The sequence below is a fragment of the Lactuca sativa genome, chromosome 9, assembly GCF_002870075.4.
Source record: "Lactuca sativa cultivar Salinas chromosome 9, Lsat_Salinas_v11, whole genome shotgun sequence".
In the NCBI taxonomy this organism is placed as follows: domain Eukaryota; kingdom Viridiplantae; phylum Streptophyta; class Magnoliopsida; order Asterales; family Asteraceae; genus Lactuca; species Lactuca sativa.
In genome coordinates this window covers 32,636,752-32,660,120 of record NC_056631.2, presented here as the reverse complement: position 1 = coordinate 32,660,120, position 23,369 = coordinate 32,636,752, and the positions used below count along the sequence as shown (strand labels likewise).

General features: G+C 32.8%; 4 protein-coding genes across 7 annotated transcripts; all 4 read left to right on the top strand.

Annotated features, from left to right (window-relative positions):
• Positions 1-802: 802 nt before the first annotated feature.
• LOC111878699 (probable E3 ubiquitin-protein ligase ZFP1) lies at positions 803-1,417 on the top strand. Its single transcript, XM_023875209.2, has one exon. It carries the CDS (start codon positions 803-805, stop codon positions 1,415-1,417), a length of 615 nt encoding a protein of 204 aa, XP_023730977.1.
• Positions 1,418-7,416: 5,999 nt separating this feature from the next.
• Positions 7,417-8,646, top strand: LOC111885952 (uncharacterized). The gene is made up of 2 exons (XM_023882194.2): positions 7,417-7,496; positions 7,596-8,646. Exons 1-2 carry the CDS (start codon positions 7,417-7,419, stop codon positions 8,644-8,646), a joined length of 1,131 nt encoding a protein of 376 aa, XP_023737962.2.
• Positions 8,647-13,462: 4,816 nt separating this feature from the next.
• Positions 13,463-16,584, top strand: LOC111878643 (uncharacterized). Of its 4 annotated transcripts, XM_023875153.3 has the most exons (7): positions 13,466-13,692; positions 14,233-14,401; positions 14,502-14,698; positions 14,801-14,899; positions 14,975-15,924; positions 16,034-16,106; positions 16,192-16,584. In XM_023875153.3, exons 2-7 carry the CDS (start codon positions 14,305-14,307, stop codon positions 16,360-16,362), a joined length of 1,587 nt encoding a protein of 528 aa, XP_023730921.1. In that variant the 5' UTR covers positions 13,466-13,692; positions 14,233-14,304; the 3' UTR covers positions 16,363-16,584. The 4 variants fall into 4 exon arrangements, with proteins under 4 accessions (XP_042753989.1, XP_042753988.1, XP_042753987.1 ...); XM_042898055.2 differs by having other exon boundaries at positions 13,463-13,692; positions 14,541-14,698; positions 14,801-15,924; XM_042898054.2 differs by having other exon boundaries at positions 13,463-13,692; positions 14,801-15,924; positions 16,034-16,091.
• A 1,570-nt stretch (positions 16,585-18,154) lies between these two features.
• On the top strand, positions 18,155-19,287 carry LOC111878648 (dehydration-responsive element-binding protein 2F). Its single transcript, XM_023875158.3, has one exon. It carries the CDS (start codon positions 18,223-18,225, stop codon positions 19,054-19,056), a length of 834 nt encoding a protein of 277 aa, XP_023730926.1. The 5' UTR covers positions 18,155-18,222; the 3' UTR covers positions 19,057-19,287.
• The last annotated feature ends 4,082 nt before the right edge of the window (positions 19,288-23,369 follow it).

The window sequence follows — 23,369 nt, the reverse complement described above, 5'->3', positions numbered from 1 at the left end:
AAACCTTCGACTGTGGGTGGTTTAATGTGGAAGGATGAAGATCAATATCTAGGGTGGTGGTGATGGCGGAAGCATGTGGTAGTCACTAGTATGATGGTGGGGTTGGGGCAATGGAATCAATTAGAGAAATAAACATATTTTATCAGATTCCCATATGTAACAACAATTTAAGAGAAAGAGACAAAAAAAAATTTCACATACGGCTGAAGCTTAGGTTTGAGCTGTGATTGAAGAGAGAGGGAGAAAGAGAGAGAGAGAGAGAGAGAGAGAGAGAGAGAGAGAGAGAGAGGTGGGGTTTAATTATTTTTTAATTATTAAAATAGATAAGGGTATTGCAGTAATTTTAATTTTCAGAGAGATCAAAACCACATAAAAACATGGTCAAGAGGATATGAAAAAAAAAATTAAGTTTGGAAAAAATCCAAAAGAAAATACATATTATATGGACAATTTTGTCTTCAATTAAATGTTGTATAGTAACCCTTTTATATAAAATATTACGTGATCTTTATTAACTGGGTAAATTAAGAATATGGAAAGTGTACTTGGATTTGGATCGGACGATAATTAATGGCCGAAACCGTCATTTAGTTGGAGACATTTATTCATGGGATTTGTTGATGACGTGCAATCTAAAAACTTCCATATATAAAATCACTCCATTTATTATTCCTATTTAACACTCCTCACTCACCACATCCCTTCTGTGCCCATCAACACTCACCGTCTTGTTCTGGAACTTCACCATTGACGACCATCTTCTTTTTCTTCTTCTTCTCCTTCTGCAACTTCTTTTGTTTCCATGGATGTCGATCTTGATACGCTTCCCCCAATCTTGTTGTACCTCGATGACACCCCTATACGTGCCTATATTTTCTACCATATTGATTTTGTAGAACTTGAAGACCATTCTGTACCCGATCATGATACTGTCCTTCGAGGCTTGCAAAATTATCATCCTATTCACTACCCGTATGAATGGTTACTATATGAAAACGGGGCTGTTATTGTTAACTATGACGACATCAATGAGTATTATATTCGTCAACCACAATCATCTTCCTCCACCGCTGCCTTCCAAACCATGTCTGAAACTGAAAGACATATCGACGAGTATGATGAAGTTTCTTTTATACAAGTAGCCATCAACGAGAGCTTTGAACAAGCAGCAAATAACGTGCCATGCAGTGGATTGACCAAGAAACTCATCTCCGAGAACCTACAAGTAACCAAGTATTGTGAAGAAGAAGAAGAGGAAGAAGGTGAGCTTTGTGTAGTATGCCAAGTTGAATTCGAGAGCAATGAGAGAGTAGCGGTGCTTCCATGCAAACATCGATATCACCCAAGATGCATCACACAATGGTTGGTTCGGCAAAATGTGTGCCCTGTTTGTAAGGGTCAAGGTTTATCTGTATAGAGATTTTTTTTCTTGACATAGGGATTGTTTGGAATATATTACAAATTTAGGGTTATGACTAACATTAAATTGATTATTTTTGCAAATATTTTGAATATATAGGCCTGAGCCTAATTGCTGTTTTGAATATTTTTTCACATACTTTACCATTCGAATTTTGACGACTCCATGACAATTTTCTTATTTTCTAAACACTATTAATTATTTTCTAGGAAGATATATTGCTCGTCTTCTTTAGCATTAAACTTCTCAATGTGCTCTCCGTCCCTTTTAGAGCATAACCAACTTCATAAAAATAGTTTATAATATTTTGATTCTTAATTAGAATATGGGATGTCGGTGTTGGAGGCACATCAGTTCGCCACCTAAATCGTGGCCCACACTGTCCTGGTCTACGGTTTTCATCGTGGTAGAGTCAAACTCTATTATTCTTTAGCAAGTCTATCTTCTCATTTATTCCACTTTCTTTCTTCCAAATGGCTACTTTCATTTAATTTTTAATTATTTTTTTCAAAGTTTATGTTCTATAAATACTCACAACCCTTATTATTTTACCCGCTCTTTCTTCTCATTTAAAAATGTCTTCATCTTCGTCCTCTGAAGAATTTCAAATTATAATTGAAGTTGTTATCGGGGTTTGTAAAATATTGCAGTAAACGTACAACATTTTAAACAATGACGAAGCCGAAAGTTCGCATCGAAAGTTCTAAGTTTTTATTTGGTGACCACTCTTTTTGTGTGGCACAAAACCATGAATCATGGTAAAATTGAGATGACAATGAGATGAATATGACACTTATATAACATATAACACAATGATAGGATCTTTAAAAAATTGTCTTAAATTCAGAGAGAATAGTGGGGGCTATAAAATCTTTGATATATGTGTGGATTAAACATGGGGAGCCAATTATAGTATAGATTAGAGAGTATGGAACTCTTCCCTTTTATTCTATTGATGTATTATAACTATATTCTCTACTAGACGCTTGCTAGTGGGGTTATCCTTCCTAATAAATGAATTTTGTCACATGTCACTTTCTTATTAACTTGGACAAATGATATTTTTTGGTATTTTTGGTTAAATGTTTTTTCCATTTGTCATTTTTATTTATTTTTTTAATCTTTTTTAAATAACACATCATATTTACACCTCAATTAATAATTACCTTAATTGAAAATAACCAATAAATTACATATTATTATTTATATATGTTTCCTTTTATATTTAAATTTTAAAATTTAAATTTCAAATCTAAAATTTCAAATTTAAATAAAATTTTATTTAAACTTTTATATTTAATTTTTGTTTTTATCAAACTCGTATAACATACGGGTCTCACACCTAATTTTCATTAATATATATATCACATATTGCCGGTTCAAAAGAAAACTTATAACACTTATAACAGAAGAAAAAGTATAATAAATGTGACATCACACGCTCGAGCATACATTTTCACATCTTATATTTCAGTAATGTTGTTTTTAATGTAGTTCAATAATTTAACATACCCTGTTTAAAGTTGCCTAGAATTTTGTTGTAATCCCCTTGTCATGGCTCTTTGTAGTTCTTGTATATAGTAATTCAAATTTTTAATTTTTGAATGGACTTTTAAATGATTCAATTAATTTTAATGTTGTTTGCCTTTTAAAAAGTTGTTAAATAATTTTTAACGATGAAAAAGAAAACATTATGCAAAATGTATGCTTAGTATATAAAGTCAACCTCGATATTTATATATTTTTTATGGAAATGGAGGAAGAATAGAAAAGAAGGTCAAGCCAGCAGAGGGAACGGCGGAAAAACACTTCCCACCTTTGTGTGGGACCAGAGGATGCGGGTTTCCTCCCTCGACCTTGCTTCAACCGTTTAATGCATTCACCACCTCTCTAACGGCTTTAAACGTTAAGATTTTTTATTTTTTTAAACAATTATGAATACTAACATAAACCTCTCAATTTATCACACCAGAAACTTCTTCTAACTCTTTCATTATCTCATTTTAAACACCATATGGATCCACAACGAGTTAAAGGTAAATTCAATCTATGCTAATAAAAAACTATTAACATATTTTAAATAATTGTGTTGAATACTAAGATGTAAACATTAACAATTATTTAAAGTAAAGTTTCGAAATAAATGTTAATCATAAATTTCCAAAGACTTTTTTAATACAACATTATATGTCTTATTACAAAGTTTAGCGTTACTGTTTAAAACTTATTTTTTTATTAAGTAAACCTTTTGTTTGTAGAAAGTCTTGATAAACTTTATATTAGTAGCCTTAGGTGCCATCTTTCAGAAATTTAAAATCTTCTAAAATATTTAAACAAATACATCTCTATTAATTAAATAATTTACCCCTCAAGAATGTACATATGTACACTTATAAAAACTTAACTATACATGCGTATAGCATATCCTTATGCCACGTATAATATATCTCCAAATTTCCATTAGAACGTTTATTTTGAATAAGTCATCAAGTCTCTTTTAAAATATATATATAGTTATAATTGATGTGTAACACTCGATTCAATGTACTTTTCATTTGACCCTTGGTGTGTAAATGTTTTGCAGATTTGATTCCTAGGGGGCAATTTTTCCAATTCTAAAAAAGCTAGAGTACGTTGGACGTACTCCTCGTACGCTAGGCGTATGCACTTAGAGGGCAAACCCTAAATTTTAGGGTTTTGACCCTATTTAAACAACATTATGACCCACGACCCTCTCATTCCTCAGCCTCCATTGCCCTTTTGGTCCTATTTCGAAACCCTCGCCATTCTTGAAGAGATTTGACCTTCTTGTGTGTGTTTCTAGTGTGTGGTGGTGGGATTTGAAGAAGAAGAGCTTAGAAAAAGGAGCTTTGTCCAAAGGAGAGTTGTAGATCTAGATTTCTTTCATCATTTCCAACTTCATTGAGGTATAAAATTTTGAACTTGCTCCTTGTTTGCTTAGATCTAGTCTTTATGAAGTTTTGGTCCCATTTTGGTCATATAATGAAATCTAGTGGATTCCTTCCACTCTAGAAGTTAGGGGTTGCTTCTCTTGATGTTTCTGAGGTCCTTAGTCCATAAAGTTAGCATCTTGATGGTTGTGGATCAACCATGCATGTGTTTAGGTCATTATGGTGAAAGTAGAATGCTAAAAGTGAGGTTTGGGTCCTTTTGAGCCACACAAAGGCTCAATAAAGACGTTTTTAATAAGACTTGGATATGAAGTTTAGGCTTTTGGTTGCAAGTATTAAGCACTTAATGGGCACGTACGCTAGGCGTACTTATGTCTATGATGCGTGTATGCTGCCTGATCCCCGATCTTGCACACTTAGTAGAATGTTGGGTGTACCTAGCTCGTACGCAACGCATAGTGATTATTGTGTGTAGGGCGTAAGCCTGAGTACGCAAGGTGTACTCAGCTACCGTTGACTTCGGTTGACTTTCTTAGTTTGGGCCACTTTTGGGATAGAAGAGTTTTGGGGCCCATTGGGCCATTAGCCTTCTGATTTTTGGGTCATTGCTAGGCCTAGGGCCTTCTTGGATTTAGGCCCATGATGGGTTTTGGGCCCATTTAGGAAGTTGGTCCATATTGGGCTTTTTGGTGCTTTTGGAATGTGCCTCGGATTTAGGCCAAGTGAAGAAAGGGTAAAATGGACTTTTACCCTAAGTGTTGGATATCAGAATAGGATTCTAGTATGAGTGGTGGACCAATTATTAATTGGGTATTATTTGATGATGTTAGCGAGGGGATTTCCCAGATCAACAGTCTGAGCTTTTATCTGAGATATTCAGCAGCTTGAGGTGGGTTTCCTCACTGTGCTTGGTGGGTCGAAGACACCAATGTCGGCCCATGGTATACAATGATTAGGATGCTAGTTGTCTTCGTGACTCTTGCATGTATGATATTTGATACGTATATCGGGTGGGGCCTGATGAGTATATTGTTTGTTATTTGTCTTTGTGATTCTTACATGTGTTTATATGTATACCGGGCGGGGCCTGATGAATGTGATGAGGCAGGGCCCATCTCATATTTCTAACAGATCTATTCCGAGCGGGGCTCGATGCTAGGTAGGGCCCGTTATATGTTTGATATCTATGGTATGTGGTGTTTTGGAGAACTCACTAAACTTCGTGCTTACAGTTTTTAGTTTATGTTTCAGATACTTCCGGATCCAAGAGGAATAGCTCGGGTTGATCGCATCGCGCACACCACATTGTTCTGCATTTTTTTGATGTATTCGAATGTTTTGGTTATAGTTTGATATTATTATGGTTTTATGAACATGTTTTGAAAGATTGTTTTATTATTCTAAAAATTGAAGTTTTTAGCCTTAATTTTTGAGACGTTACAAAATGTGTATATAGACATAATTTTATGAAATAAATTGAGGAAAAAATGTTTTTTTAGAAAGTCTTAATAAGCTTTGTTATGTTTATCGCCAAAAATGTATTGTTATTACATTATGAAAGAAAGTTAATTGTAGAACGACTTATTAAGTTTATATTAGTAGTATTAAATGACATTTTATAAAAACTGAAAAACACCACATAATGATGAGTGGAAAATAAGTAAATCAAAATTACAAGAAAATGATATGTCAACATGAAGGATAATATGACAAGCGGCAAAATGATCTTTATTTATTAAGTTAGAAGAGAAAATGACATCATTTTTTAATTTAATGGTTTAAAAGGTAAAAAAATCATTTAAATCAAGGTTGTTAAGATCGGAATCTTATATATGATTGTTTTCTGTTTCGCAAGATCGTGATCGTAAGATTGAATCAGATCATAAGATCGCACAAAAAACATTTTAAAACATAAAAATATGCATTCATCTATCAATTGACCATCTAGTTAACAATAAATATTTTAAAACATAAAAAAAACCATTTTTAATACGTTATTTTACAATAAACAATTTAAAATGGGTATTCTACGTAGTTAGTCTAAAAAATATTTGATATATATATATATATATATATATATATATATATATATATATATATATATATATATATATATATATATATTGTAAATTATTGAATGACACCAATAATTGGTGAATTGGTAAAAGATATCATGTCATACTATTTATATTAGGTATGATAGGTAGTATATATATAACATGCTCTTGTAAGAAGAATGGTAGACAATTTTCACGAAAGATAAAATATCTGATATCTTTCTAAATCTTCTCCATCAAGTTTCTTTAAGTATGTTATTTTAGTTTATTTTTAACATATCTTAATCACGTTGAATTTATAACACGTTATCAGCACGAAAGCTCTTATCAAGGTTATTAAACAAGTGAAAATCACATCTATCTTAATCAAGGTATGTATTACTTAGTAAAAACAATATTAATTATAAAAACCTCCATCATCTTAAATTAACAATAATACTAATGAATTAATAAAATTATACATTATGGACATTATGGACTACTAACCATTTTTTTATTTTCTTATACTAACATTTCTTTATGTACTCTAATTTTTATGCATACTGACATTTACATTATGCAACTAATTTTTATTTATGCAAACTAACATTTACATTATGCAACTAACTTTTATTTATGCAAACTAACATTTACATTATGCAACTAACTTTTATTTATGCATACTAACATTTAAATTATATTTATACATGTCAATGTTTATTTATATTTTAGATACTCTTATTAATTTTATTTAAACATTTACTAATATTTATTTATGTTTCTAATTATTAAAATTATACCAAGTAAGGTTATTTATTGGTTATAAGTGTTATTAGATGATTTATAGAATACATATACACACAACGAATAATATATATATGTAACGGTTATAAACAGCAAAAACAACGGCTATATTCTTTTTTTTTTTACTATAAATAAACATCTTTACCCTGTTTATTTTACCCACAACAAATATTTTCTCTTTTCTATCAAACAAATCAATTTCAAGAAATCAAGCTTCAAGATGATTCACCCTTTTGTGATAATCATGACTATGATAGTCATGTTACTTCTCATCCCAATTCTTAACATCGAAGATAATATGGAATTTCATCTACTTTTAGGCTTGTATACAATGTTAGCTTTACCGCTTCTTTTTTGTGTAATATTTATTGAAATAAATGGATTTTAATTTTAATTTTTTTTTATTTTGTTTAAAATTTATAGTTACATTATGTCCAACATTGCAAAGCTCGAGTTTGCAGCACTTGAAGTTAGTGGGAAAAACTATGTGCCATGGATGATAGATGTAAAAATGCATCTTGAGTCCATGGGAATCTCAAATACTATATACGAATTTAATAATTGCTTGGCACAAGACAAAGCAAAAGCACAAGTTTTCCTTCGTAAGCATATTGATGAAATGTTGAGATTTGAATATCTTGATGTTACTGATCCAAGTATTCTCTGGAATCTTTTGAAAGAAAGATTTGACCATCAAAAGGAAGTTATACTTCCAAATGCTAGAGATGAATGGAGAACACTGAGGTTTCAAGACTTCAAGAAAGTGAATGAATACAACTCAGCTTTGTTCAGAATATGTTCACAACTCAAGTATTGTGGACAAGAAGTTACTGATGAAGATATGCTGGAGAAAACTTACTCCACATTTCATGCAACAAACATTACCTTGATGCAACAATATCGAATGCAAAAGTTCACAAGATATTCTGAACTAAATGCATGCCTGCTTGTTGCAGAGCAAAACAACGAGCTCTTGATGAAAAACCATGAATCTCGTCCAACAGAATCAGTAGCACTTCCTGAAGCAAATGCTACAAATACTGATGGTAATCAAAACAATACACGTGGACGAGGGCGCGGTCGTGGCCGAGGTCGAGGACGAGGTTGTGGCTATTTTAATCGAAACCAAAGCCATAATCAGAACCATAATTCTGGTCGTGGACAAGGTAATAATCGTGGTCGTGGCCAGAAAAGGAATAATTACCAAAATTCACAAAGAAACAATGTCCACACACAAGATAAGGCCAGAGTGGCAAGGCATGACACTGGGACATCACAAAAATCTGATGGTTCATGTTATAGATGTGGTAGCACAGGCCATTGGTCAAGGACCTGTCGCACACCTGCACATCTTTGTCAACTTTATCAAGAGTCCATTAAAGGAAAAGGAAAAGAAGCAAACCTCATTGATAATGTTGAATTCACTCCGCTAAATGTTGCTGATTTCTGCAATGACATGGAAGACATAAACTAAAAAGAAAATCTATTATTGTTCTAGTAAAACTGTTTTTCCTTCGTTTGTTTGGTTTTTTTTGTGTAATGCTTTTCCTTCAATAAATGAACTTTCTTTTTAATAATAATTATTATTATGTTTATTCACTTATTATTCCTTTCATATGTGAAGTTTAATATGAATCCAACTGGAGCGCAACACCAAGAAAAGATTGGAGATCTTTGTATAGCAGATAGTGGTAGTACACATACTATTCTGAAATCAAAGAAATATTTTTCAAAATTAGTATCAACAAAAACAATCATACATACAATATCAGGTCCTGCAGACATGATAGAGGGAACCGGGAAAGCCCATTTTATATTACCAAATGGTACAAGCTTTTGTATAGAAAATGCCTTATTTTCTCCAAAGTCTAATAGAAACTTATTAAGTTTCAATGATATATATTTCAAAGGATATGACACAAAGACTGTGACCATTGAAAATAAGAAATATATGTACATTATAGACAAAAATCGTGTGCTTGAAAAACTACCAACACTTGATTCTGGTCTGCATTATACATATATACATATGATTGAATCAAATATGGTAATCGAAAGAAAACATTGTGATCCTGGGACATTCGGTTTATGGCATGATAGGTTGGGCCACCCAGGATTAACAATGATGCGAAGGATAATTGAGAATACACATGGGCATCCATTGAAGGACCAAAAGTTCCCTCAATCCAATAGCATAAAACCATGTACATCTTGTTCCCTTGGAAAGTTAATTATAAAACACTCTCCAATGAAAGTTGAAAGGGAATCGCCTAGATTTCTAGAAAGAATTCAAGGTGATATATGTGGACCGATTCACCCTCCATCTGGACCATTTAGATACTTTATGGTCTTAATAGATGCATCCAGCAAATGGTCTCATGTTTGCCTATTATCAACTCGTAATATGGCATTTGCAAAGTTTCTTGCCCAAATTATTAAATTAAGGGCACATTTCCCTGATTATACTATCAAAAGAGTGAGACTTGATAATGCTGGTGAATTTACTTCACAAGCATTTAATGAATATTGTATGTCTGTCGGAATTGTTGTTGAGCATCCAGTTGCTCATGTACACACACAGAATGGTTTAGCTGAATCACTAATTAAACGTCTCCAGCTAATAGCTAGACCATTGATAATGAGGACTAAACTTCCTGTTTCTGTTTGGGGCCATGCAATCTTACATGCTGGATCATTGATACGCATGAGACCAAGTTCATATCATGTATATTCTCCACTACAACTTGCTTTCGGTCAAGAACCAAATATATCCCATTTGCGAATTTTTGGGTGTGCAGTATATGTCCCTATTGCACCACCTCAACGGACAAAAATGGGTCCTCAAAGAAGGTTGGGAATATATGTTGGTTATGAGTCAGTCTCTATTATAAGATATCTTGAACCATTAACAGGTGATGTTTTCACAGCACGCCTAGCAGATTGTCAATTTGATGAGGCAAATTTCCCATCATTAGGTGGAGAAAAGAAGATTATGGAAAAGGATGTGTCATGGCATGAGCCTTCTTTATCATATCTTGACCCTCGCACAAGGCAATGTGACATGGAAGTTCAAAAGATAATGCATTTCCAAGAAATGGCAAATCAATTACCTGATGCATTTACTGACACAAAAAGGGTGACTAAATCATATATACCAGCTGTCAATGTTCCAGCTCGAATTGACATTCCACAAGGACAATCTGATGATAAAGTCACTCAAGAGTCTAAAACACGCCTGAAGCGTGGAAGGCCATTTGGTTCTAAGGATAAGAACCCACGAAAAAGAAGAGGAGTAGAAAATGCACTAGATCATGAGGAAAGTGTTCCTGGAGAAACACGAATTATTCAAATTCCCCCAGGAAAAGAGAATGATGCACAAAATTATGGTCAACCAAATAGAATATGTGACCAAAATGAAACTGATAGTATAAGTGCAATATTTTCTTATTCAGTTGCATGTGATATTATGAATGATGATCCTGAACCACAATCTGTCATTGAATGTCAAAGAAGAAATGATTGGGCTAAATGGAAGGAAGCTATGCAAGTTGAATTAAATTCTCTTAACAAGAGAAAGGTTTTTGGGAACATTATCCTCACACCAGAAGTTGTGAAACCATTAGGATATAGATGGATCTTCGTACGAAAAAGAAATGAGAAAGACGAAATTGTAAGATACAAGGCCAGACTTGTTGCTCAAGGTTTCTCTCAAAGACCTGGAATTGATTATGAAGAAACTTATTCACCGGTAATGGATGCAACCACTTTCAGATATTTAATCAGTTTGGCAGTATCTAAAAATTTAGAGATGCGTCTTATGGATGTTGTTACAGCTTACCTGTATGGATCACTTGATAGTGATATCTATATGAAAATCCCTGAAGGATTTAAAATGCCTGAAGCGTTAAGTACAAACCCCAAAGAAATGTATTCTATAAAATTACAAAGATCTTTGTATGGTTTAAAGCAATCTGGGCGCATGTGGTACAATCGTTTAAGCGATTATCTGACAAGTAAAGGTTATAAAAATAACACTATTTGTCCATGTGTATTTATTAAGAAAACAACATCTGGATATGTGATCATAGCAGTCTATGTTGATGATCTGAACATCATTGGAACGAATAAAGAAATCCTTGAAGTGATTGAACTTTTAAAGAAAGAATTTGAAATGAAAGATCTTGGAAAAACCAAATATTGTCTTGGTTTACAGATTGAGCATATGCCTAACGGAATACTTGTGCATCAATCAAATTTCACAGAAAGGGTCTTGAAACGTTTCAATATGGACAATGCAAATCCTTTAAGCACTCCAATGGTTGTTAGATCATTAAATATTGACAAGGATCCATTTCGTCCATGCGAAGAAAATGAAGAAGTCCTTGGTTCAGAAGTGCCATATCTAAATGCAATTGGAGCTCTTATGTATCTTACTAATTGTACTAGACCTGACATTTCTTTCGCTGTAAACTTGCTAGCAAGATTTAGTTCAGCCCCAACAAAAAGACATTGGAATGGAATCAAACATATTTTTCGATACCTTCGAGGAACTAGTGATTTAGGGTTATTTTACCCTAACAATTCAAAACAAGGCTTAATTGGTTATGCAGATGCAGGTTATTTGTCCGATCCTCATAAAGCTAGATCTCAAACTGGATACGTATTCATGAATGGAGGTACTGCAATTTCCTGGCGTTCTCAAAAGCAAACACTTGTTGCCACATCCTCAAATCATGCTGAAGTGATTGCACTAAATGAAGCTAGTAGAGAATGTACATGGTTGAGATCGATGACACAACTAGTTTTAACTTCATGTGGACTTGAAAAAGACATAGGTCCAACTTTGATATATGAAGATAACTCAGCATGCGTCACTCAAATGAAAGAAGGATATATCAAGAGCGACAGGACAAAACATATACCTCCAAAGTTTTTTGAGTACACTCAAGAGCTTATAAAGAATCATCAAGTTGAAATCAAATATGTTCAATCCAGCAACAATGTAGCAGACCTTTTTACGAAGGCACTTCCTACTGCAACCTTCAGGAAACATGTACATGGCATTGGAATGCGACATGTGCATAGAATATAATGTAACAGATGTCTAAATAAGGGGAAGTCAACTATACACTGCACTCTTTTTTCCTTCGCTAAAGTTTTTTTTCCCACTGGGTTTTCTTTAGCAAGGTTTTTAATGAGGCAGTACTTCAAAACTGAACTCTAAATTAGAAATGGTGTCATCCAAGGGGGAGTGTTGTAAATTATTGAATGACACCAATAATTGGTGAATTGGTAAAAGATATCATGTCATACTATTTATATTACGTATGATAGGTAGTTTTGTTGTATATATATAACATGCTCTTGTAAAAAGAATGGTAGACAATTTTCACGAAAGATAAAATATCTGATATCTTTCTAAATCTTCTCCATCAAGTTTCTTTAAGTATGTTATTTTAGTTTATTTTTAACATATCTTAATCACGTTGAATTTATAACAATATATATATATATATATATATATATATATATATATATATATATATATATATATATATATATATATATATAAAAGTTTATAGTGTTTTGGTGCCAGTAACTCTTTATATTATATAATAAAAAAAAGATTTCAATATTTTTTTATTAAAAATTAAAATGTATATTTTCCTTTCAAAAAATTAAATATCCTTATATTTTTATTTTTATATATCTTTCTAACCATCTAAAATTATTAAGATATAAATTAAAATATTATTAATTATACAAAAGAAGAGCATGTCACAATTGTATAAGGTACAGGGTCAAAAGAAAAGGAGTAAATTACACAAATGGTCCCTATGGTTTGGGGTAATTTGCGTGTTTGGTCCCTAATTTATTTTTTTAACGCGTTTGGTCCCTACTGTTTATTTTTGTTACACACTCGGTCCCTATCTTACCTAAAAATACTATTATTTAAATATGAAAAAATAACGAGGTAGATAAGGTAAGGTGAGGGGGGTGAGGTTGAGAATATGTTTATTTAAATATATTAAAAAAATCAATGACAAAATAGTCTTTTTATGTAAGACAGGGACCAAGGACGTAACACAAATAAACAGTAGAGACCTTCCGAGTTAAAAAAAACAAGTGAGAAACCAAACACTTAAATTACCTAAACCATAGTAACCACTCGTCTAATTTACTCAAAGAAAACAAAGAAGAAAAAAAACGTATCTAATTTCTCTTTTCTGTTTATGTTTTCAATATTTGACTGGATCCGAACAAAATGTCAACAAAACAAGTAGTATTTTGATGTTTGCTCTGGTTTGAACTTGGAAACGCCCAATAAAAACGAGAATTATTAAAATCCTGAAGGCTTACCACAGAAGCATCTCCTGTCTGTATTCACTGTTCGCTTCCTAGTAGCAACCCTAAATTCTCGATCTTCCTTCGTTACACTACCAGAAAGAATAAACCTTTGGATGATGGTTTCTTGACTGTGGGGGTATCTTATCTTTCAATAATCTCCAATGCAAAATAGGTTACATTTCTAACCCTATCGATATTCCCTGCAATTGCTCCATTATTCTTTTATCTTATTAATTTTAGAATCGAATTCATGTTTTTGTTAGATTCATATGATTTCTGTATGGCTTCATGTGCTATTTGCTTTTGTTTTGCTAAATTGTTCCTGCGCAACACTTTTCTGTAAGTTACATGTTGCTGATTAGGATTAGCTCTCCTAGGATTTTGTTGGATAATTATAGGATCGCATTATTGTTTTCGACATATATTGGAAGCAACTTTTGTAAATTATTGACGATTTATGTGAATCATCTATCTTTTTTGCCTTGCAATGATTGTTCCAGCAGAATGGATTTTTTTTTAACTGTTAATTATTACTTCATATATGCTCCGAAACAATTAAACCCCATAGGGAATGAATGACTATCCAAGAAATTCTGTTACCTTAATGCATGAAACAAGCTCAACAAGTAGGCAAAATAGTGATATACATGTAAAAGAATTCATGTAAACATGAATTTGTTACCTTAATGGATGTTTGGGGAAACTTTTGCAGTTATGGTGTAGAACTCAGTCATCCAATCATAGAGAAAGAACACACCATTGAAACTTTGAAACAGTGATTTTCATGTCCACCAAGTCTTCAATTGCATCAGTAATGGCATGGAATTGGGTTGTTCAATCCCTTGCAATGTTTAAGCAAGTCGATCCATCTATTTTAATTGGTATGGTTTTTATCTCCTTCCATATGTTCTCTAGACTTCTCCTGTAATATATTCATCAAAAAAATGGATTTAGTATAATAGTCATACTTCAATGTTTTAGGTGTGGTAAAAAAGGCTCTTGCAATTTCTGATGATTTAGGAAAAGATTCAAGGGAGGTGGTCTCCTTGAGAATGTTAGAGAGCATGTTTACTCATGGCAATGAAGCTACAATTGATACTCATTCTACTCAAAATGCTAAAATCTCTTTCGATCCATCAGAGCAATGTGAAGATGTTTTGCACAGGATATTAGAGGAGGTAATGTGACTATTTTTTAGAAAAGTAAAAACAAGTCTAATAAAATAATTTCTCTTGGAAACTATATATTCAACTTATTTTATCATATCATAAATGTAACAGACATCTGAACCGATGACAGAGTCAGAAAGGCAAAAATGGAATGTTCATCCTTTTGTAATTCATAAAAGGGCTTCTCTCCCCAAAAGCCCCTTGGAAAAGGTCGGAAATAGTTTCTTTTTTTATGCATTTTGTCATAAATTATCAAAAAAGTTTATCTTATGTATAATTAAACAGCTTAAAGAAGAAATTCTTGAAGGCAGTCATCCGCTTCTTGCATCATTGAAAAAGAGGAGTTATTTAGAAAACATAAATATACCTGAAAATAGTCTAAATACATTCCCTGAGGTCAATGTCCATTTTAATGACCAAACTACAGTATCTAAAGATGATTTGGCATCAATGAATCTTAGAAACGAAAACAACAAATTACCAAAAAGCCCGTTGCAGAATCCTGATGATGTAGACAATGCCACTAGAGGAAATACAGAGCATATTCAAAGAAAAGAAAATGAAATACCTAAAGAACCCCCTGCAAAAGGCTTAGAGGAGAACACATTGATGGATCACAATGACCAGACTCCATCAAAGAATCTTGAACAGAATTGTGATGATCTAAATGCTGACCATGGTCAACAAGAGTTGACCGATGAGAAATGTGATGATGAAATGACTAACATTGCTGCCATGAAAGAAGCTTTCTTGAACTCTCAACATACACTGAGTCAAGATTCCATGGCTACAATTGACTCTACTGAAATATGTCTTTGTATGAAGTGTAACAATGGTGGTGAGTTGTTAGTTTGTAGTTCTGACACCTGTCAGTTAAGAGTTCACGAGAGCTGTTTGGGATCTACTACTACCACACTTGACAAAAATGGAAAGTTTTTATGCCCATTTTGTGCATATTCTCATGCAATATCAATGTATCTTGAAGCTAAGAAAAAAACTTCCTTGGCTAGAAAAGACTTACAAGCCTTTATGAGTTCAGCAGTCAAACATAGACCAAATAAGTCAACACAAACTGAAGCTCTGGGTCAAAAAGTCAAAGGGAATGTCAATGGGCATACTGTGAGGAGAGATACAGAAGATCGCACACCAAATGAGCATAAACAGAAATGCAATGAAAACGAAAGCCATGTGTCAAAAACTCACTCAAGAAGATGCCGTGACCAAAAACCACAGTAGTAAGTTTTTCACCTTGAAAATTTGCAAAAAATAGCATCCTACTTTACTATTTTGTAGATTAGATTGACTTTGTGGTTGACTTTTATGAACCTTGATTCTAATTTGTAGCACATCTCCAACAATTCCTTTAATACGGCGAAACAAACTCCAATGGACAATGTCAGAGGTGGAGATATTAAAGGTTTTTTTTTTAAACAAAAGAATATTATAAAACTTTAATCAGAGTTTATTTAGTTGATGTGATTTTTTTAAAAAACTTTTATCAGGAAGGGGTGCAGAGATTTTCGAGTAATAATAATAGCAAAGGATTTCCATGGAAGGATATTTTGGATTTTGGAGGGGATGTGTTCCACAAAAGTCGTACTACAATTGACTTAAAAGATAAATGGAGAAACTTATGCAAAGGAAGCCCTGCCAAAAAGAAGCAAAGACTGTAAAATTGTGCAAAGCTCAGGGGTTGCTAGAAGAATAATATTTTTTGTAGCAGACTATATGTAAATATTTTTTTGGGTCTTTTTTGTTTGTTGTGAAAGATTGTGCTGTATGTTGTAAATATGATGAGACATGTGATGTATAGATCCACTTGAATAGTTTATTTAGGGGAGTATTGATTGGTAAAAAAAATGGTAATGTTAGTTAATTTAATTTGTGCATGGAAATGCATGGGAAAAAAGTGATGTGGATTGGGATTGAAACCGTGAGTGGTCAGGGGAACATGTGAATCACTAGAGCTCGTGATTCTTTCCAATGTTTTGAGGTGCTTCTTCTACATCATATATACATATTATTATTCTCTCGATAGATATACATAGTGTGTGTTGTGTGTGTGTGAGATAGCGAATGAAGTCCACAAGTAGAGTATCCAATGACACAGCTGAGTGAGTATGCATTCATTCATACGAGACAAATTAGTCAACTACTTGCCTAACTTCATTCAAGTCCTAGACATGCCCTTGAGGTTCCCAAAAATGAACACAATAAATTTTTATTTTTCGTACACAGACGAAAGATCAAAGAATGAATTCATGTTCCATTTGATACCATTTTTTCGGTGGGAGTAAAAATGTTGAATTTGTTTTATTAGCATTGATCCGAGTTGGTTTATGTATATTAATTGAAATATTATAATCAATAAAGGCTGACTCATAAACTAGTAACAAAAACAAAGTGGATAACTTGATATACAAATGTAATAACCAAGGGAATTAAATATTTTATTCTTCAGTTTAATAATCCTATTGTTGCCGACTCGAGGAGCGAGAGTATATATGTAATTAGAATATTAGATAGAAAAAAAATATTATTATTAAATAACATATCACGAAAACGTTGTATGGTAATGAAGTTTTATTATTTATTCTTATTAGCTTATTTATCTTTTTATTGTGTTATCATACGTTTATACATATGATCTGAGTTGATTTATGTATATTAATTGAAATACTATAATCGATAAATGTTGACTCATAAACTAGAAACAAAAACAAACTCAGATACATACGTTTATACAAAGGTTTGTTTTGGTAATATGTCGGGCAACTAAATATTATTAAACTTACCATCAAAGAATAATTTGATGTGACAGCGTAAAATGATAGCGATTTTTATCTTCTATTATAATCAACCATTTTATTTTTTATCAACTAATTAATTCCGGTTAAGAGGTGTTAAACCGACATAATTTTTCATTAACTTGTTTGGCAACATATGTACTTCACAAAAATAGCGTTCAACTTTCTAAAATGACTTTTGTGCATAACATGTTGAACTCGTAAAGGAATCATTTAAGAAACAATATAATATACTAATGCATATAGTAGATACCATGTCATTGTCATATAGGTAACTGAAAAACCATGATAGTTTTAACAGTTGTTAAATCGGAAATAAGGTATTACAATGTATGTGGTGGAAATTTCTTAAAAACCGAACTTCATTTACCAAAATAAAATACAAAAATCTAATTACATTTAAAATCAAAATATAATAATTTCTATCTATACATAATATTGGCTATAAATTTAAGCAAAAAAAGTAGTATTAGTAGTATTTTTGGGCTAGGAAGTTGGTATAGTGAAACAACAGGCTACTAAATCCAACGGTCACATGGGCTTCAAAAAGCAAAAAAAAAAAAAAAGAAAACAGCTTTGTGAAACGTGATAACATTTAAGCCCCAAGAGCCAAGAGCCAACACTCACACTCCATCTCTATACATAATAACCCCCGCGCCCTTTCACTCCCATCATCTATCTCACTTCACTCACCTCCGATCTCCTTCTTCATTCAAATTATCCACCATGGACAACTGCCGTCGAACAACAGCTCCCTTCAAACCATGGAAGAAAGGCCCCACCAGAGGCAAAGGAGGACCCCAGAACGCCGCCTGTGAGTTCCGCGGCGTCCGTCAAAGAACTTGGGGCAAATGGGTGGCGGAAATCAGAGAACCCAAGAAACGAACCAGACTATGGTTGGGCTCTTTTGCTACAGCGGAAGAAGCTGCCATGGCTTACGATGAAGCTGCCAGAAGACTTTATGGACCTGATGCTTACCTCAACTTACCCCATCTTCGATCCAACTTCAATCCTCTTAACAAATCACACAAATTCAAATGGTTTTCTTCCAACAAGTTCATGTCTATCTTTCCAGCAACCGGTTTGCTTAATCTTAATGCGCAACCGAGTGTTCATGTAATCCATCAGAGACTTGAAGAACTGAAGAGAACTCAGGTATCGTCGTCTTCTTCATCCAGCTCCAACAGTTCTTCGATTGTTGATCAGATCAGCCATGATCAAGTTCAAGTTACTAGCGAGAATTCGAAAACCCATCTCAAAGAAAGCGTCCAGAAGCCTCAGATCGATCTCAATGAGTTCCTTCAGCAACTCGGAGTGCTGAAAAAAGATGAGCAAACGGATAAAGTTACCAGTGACGAAAGTTATTGTGGATTTAAGGAGATTGAATTGTCATCGTCTTCAAAAGCAGTTGTTGAAGAATCAGATTTGGGAGAGGAAGATTTCAACTGGGATGTGTTGAGTGAGATACATGGATCTCATGATGATTATAATAATCAGATTTTTGATGTTCATGATCATGATCAGGAACTTGTTTTGCCGACCACTATCTGGAATTTTTGAAGATCTTTCTCACTTTCATAGAGCTTTAATTCGGTGTAGTATGATGAAATCTATGGATGTAGAAATGGTTTCTTGAGATGCATGCATGCTGGCTGCATTAGGTATTGGCTCTCGATCGATGCATACATGTACATGCATGGTGTTATGCGTCATGCATGGGAGATCATGCTCATGCATGTCTTTAAATTCATGTCGTTGTATAAGGCCATATATATTATCGTTTTCGATTAATAGTTTTTTTTTTATCTATGTCCATTTGTCGTACTAGAAACTAGACTACTAGCAAATCATCCAAATACCAAAAGTGATACCAACATGTAGATGTGCTTGTAATCAGCTATGAACCTCGCATAAACCGGTTTGGGCCAAAACAAAACCGGGCCTGATCATAAAATATATACCCGTTACATTTGGTCCTAGCCTCCTAGGTAAACAACTTATAGGCAAGCCATGTAAACCGAATTGTTTTTTTTTTTTTTTTTTTTTTTTTTTTTTTTTTTTTTGTGAAACCAAATAGTAAAAATATAGATAGTTACAATTTTTTTACCTCCTCCAACTGAATTCTTATCTATAAGGTTATCTTGCAAAGTAATATTTCACTAGGTGTAAGACCCATGTATTACATGGGTTAATTTAAAAAAATTAAACATAAATGTCTAAATATTTAGAACTTTGGATTAATTTATAGGAAAATTCAAAAAATGATGAATAATTAAAGTTGATTTTTTTATCTTTTAAATTTAAATAAATAAACAAAATAAACTAATGAGGTTTAATTTTGAAATTTTAAAATAAGAAGATAAGTCTATTAATGAAATTGATATTTATTTATTACTACATTTATTGTAATTACTACATTAAAATGTATTATGTGAAATTTATTAAAATAGAAAAACCCATAAAATTACATGTTGAAAAGAAATTAATTCAAAATAACCACAAAATGACATTTGACAAATTGAATGAGAGTGTTACATGTGGCAAAAAAAAAACCTTCATTTATTAAAATAGATTTGTTTCCAAGTTGTCCACGAATATAATTTATTTTTTAAAGAGGTAATAACTAATTTTTTTTTTATTAATCTACAAAAGTTATAAACACTTAGTTAAACACATAAAAAAGTTGTAATGTTTTTAAAACATTTACAAAATATTTTAGTTTAAAAGAAGGTGTATTATAATTGTATAAAAGTGTAAAAAAATTATAACTCAAGTTTTAAACGTTGTATAAAAAAATATAAAGCAATTGTATATTTTTTTTTTGTAAGTCAGGTTAATCGGTAGTAAACATTTCTATAAAAAATTATAAAGATGTCGTAAAAGAATTTAAAAGAACCTATAAAAAATTAAGAAAAATTCCGTTAAAAAGGTTGTAAAAGATCTTTGAAAGTCTTTAAAGTTTGTTAAGAAGGATAGTTTGTAAATTGAAAAGTCTTTAAAGTTTGTTAAGAAAGATACAACCTTTAAATTACACGTTAGAAAAAACTGTATGTTAATCCGACTTAAAAACAAATGAGATATGATTGTTTAAAGAATTTCATAAAATACAAAAGTTTAAATTTCTTGCTGAAAACTGAAATATTTCAACTTTGATATCTCATCTTTGAAAAAAGGTAACTCATCAATTGTAACACCCAAAACAACAAAATTATAGTCTAAAATCATCTACAAACTTTAAATTACGTGTTGGAAAAAACCACATGTTAATCCGACTTCAAACGAATGAGATATGTTTGTTTAAAGAACTTTACAAAATACAATTTTTTTTTAAAAAATAAGCCGGTCTTAAACCGGTTTTTACCCGGAAGCGGACGGACCGGACCGATAAAAAACCAGACCGATTTAGTTGAAATCCTAGAAACAAGAACCGACTTGGGGGTCCAAAAAAACGGTCTGATCCGATCCACAGTCCAAATGCTCACCCCTGGTTAGGTGCATGTTATTTTCTAATTTTAAAATTAAAAAGAAATAAAAATTTGTTAAAAATAACATAGCGGTGAGGTGGCGCTTATGTGGCTACGAGGGAGTATGGTAAAGATAAAACAAAACCCTCCGGACTAAAGTAACAGAAACCGAAGGACCATCCATATAAAAATTAAAAAAATAAAAAAATAAAGGGTAAATTACTGTTAGGCGTGTCAAACCCAACAAATGATAGGGGTACAATAGACTCCAGATACACTGCTTTAATGCACTAAAAAGTAGTACAAGGCAAGCAGGGTCGAACCACAGAGACGCGGGACAAAAGTCTATACCTTTTTTTTTTGCACAAGGTACTTTGGTCACAACTCACAAATGGGGGTTTTGTTTGCAAAAGTCAAATAATAAAAAATTAACAATCAATTTTGAAACATGCAGAAAATGAAATAGATTTGTAAACAAGTTGTAAAAGTGCTTCTAGTTCTAGTTCTTAATGTTGTCATTTAACCTGATTATGACTTAATGTAATTTGTGATTGCTATTCTAAGTTAATACTGAAAGATATTAACACGCTCTAATACCTCTCGCTTGCCAAATTATCTAACCAAAACACGCTCTTTGATTAGACCTAGCTTTACTAATTCAACCTAAACACGCTCTTAGATTGTATTGAAAAACTGCATTAAGTTTTGTACAAGTTTCCCAACAATGTTCATTTCTTCTTGAAAGGTCAAGCCTTGAAATATGATAATGTTTAAAACAGATTCAGCGTCAGCACGTATCTCAGCATCAGCGCCAGCTCGTCAGCAGTTCAGTTTGTAATAGTTTAGTTTATTCAGTGCTTTGTAACAAATCTTGTATTTATCCTGTTTCCTTAGTTATCTTGATTTATTAGCTGGCGTATCCCTGAATTGTAGGGATCGTCTAGAATAGCAGTATATATTATTCTGTATAGGTTTGTGAATTAAAAACGCTTTTCACAAACCCTAATTGTCGCTTTGTGCACACGATAATCACTTTGTGAGATTATCTTTCTTAGTGAAAGTTTTTCTTCGTGAATTTCTCTTGTTCTTATTCATAGTCATTGTTTGATATTTCGATTGATCTAAAGGCCTCTTCAATTGGTATCAGAGCAGGTTTCTTTTATCAAACAAATGGCTTCATCTTCTTCTTCATCAAACTCGTCAAATCATCCTTCTGCTAAAATCCCTCCTTTTGATGAAACTAACTTTGCTATGTGGAAAATAAAGGCTCTATATGCCTTGGAATCTGTTGATGAAGACATGTTGGACATCGTTGAAAAAGGTCCTTATGTTCCGATGTATCAGCCTCTTAAAAACAATGTTCCTGATGGCACTATGAAGAAAACTCCAAAAGAAAACTGGACGGCAGACGACAAGAGAAAACATGGTTTGGATGTTCGTGCTCGTGCCGCTATTAGCTACTCATTGCCATACAACATCTTTGGGCTGGTTCAAAATTGCATCTCAGCAAAAGAGATGATGGATACGCTGACTGTATCTTTTGAAGGAACTGAAGAAGTCAAGGCTACTCAAATAAATGATCTTAACCGAAGGTATGAACATTTTTTTGCAAAGAAAGGTGAAACCTTGACTCAAACTTTTAACAGATTCAATACTCTTGTTAACGATCTTCGGAGACTAGATCAGTTGAAGCATAGAACTGTTCTAGTGCAAAAGTTTTTGGATTCTCTAGGTGCAGGTTGGGAGAATCATGTTGATGTGCTGAAAAACAGCGAGAAGATCAACTCTATGGACTTACAAAGTCTATATGGAAATCTTCGATACTATGAAGAATACAAGCTTCAAAGAAAGGAACTGATGAAGGATTCTCAGCGTGAATCTTTTGTAGCTTTTTTCTCCAACAAAAAGCTTGTGGCAGACTCAGACATTGAAAGTGATTCAGACACTGATTCATCTAAAACTGACACTGATAAGAAAGAGAAGGCTCAGTGCTTTAACTGTGGGAGCACTGATCATTTTGCAAAGGATTGTAAACAAAAGAAACAAGGCACAGATGAATACTGGAAGCAGAAGTACAACAAGCTGATTGAGAAGCTGAAAGCTGAAAATTTGGAACATAAAGTGCTTGTAGCTGAAGAAGAAAAATGGAAAACTGATGAAGAGTCATCAGATGATGAAGTCAAGTGTCTCATGGTCAAAATAAAGGACCCGGATAGTCCCGATAAAGACAAAAGTACTTTTGACACTGATATGTCTGATGCTGAAAATTCCAGGAAGCACAACATTGACTCTTCTTCAATGTACCAGGTTAAGAACTTTGTTTCTTATTCAATGAATAAAATAAATCAAAATGTTTGAGTATTTGGGTGTCATTAATTCTAAGAAGAATCAAATCATAAGAAATTTGCA

Excerpts from the sequence above, each read along its gene's own strand:
- LOC111878699 (XM_023875209.2), top strand. The coding sequence starts at position 803 with ATGGATGTCGATCTTGATACGCTTCCCCCAATCTTGTTGTACCTCGAT.
- LOC111885952 (XM_023882194.2), top strand. The coding sequence starts at position 7,417 with ATGACTATGATAGTCATGTTACTTCTCATCCCAATTCTTAACATCGAA. Across the intron at positions 7,497-7,595 it reads TTTCATCTACTTTTAGGCTT|TTACATTATGTCCAACATTG; the intron begins GTATACAATGTT and ends TAAAATTTATAG.
- LOC111878648 (XM_023875158.3), top strand. The coding sequence starts at position 18,223 with ATGGACAACTGCCGTCGAACAACAGCTCCCTTCAAACCATGGAAGAAA.
- LOC111878643 (XM_042898053.2), top strand. The coding sequence starts at position 14,305 with ATGTCCACCAAGTCTTCAATTGCATCAGTAATGGCATGGAATTGGGTT. Across the intron at positions 14,699-14,800 it reads TGCACAGGATATTAGAGGAG|ACATCTGAACCGATGACAGA; the intron begins GTAATGTGACTA and ends TAAATGTAACAG. Across the intron at positions 16,107-16,191 it reads CAGAGGTGGAGATATTAAAG|GAAGGGGTGCAGAGATTTTC; the intron begins GTTTTTTTTTTA and ends AACTTTTATCAG.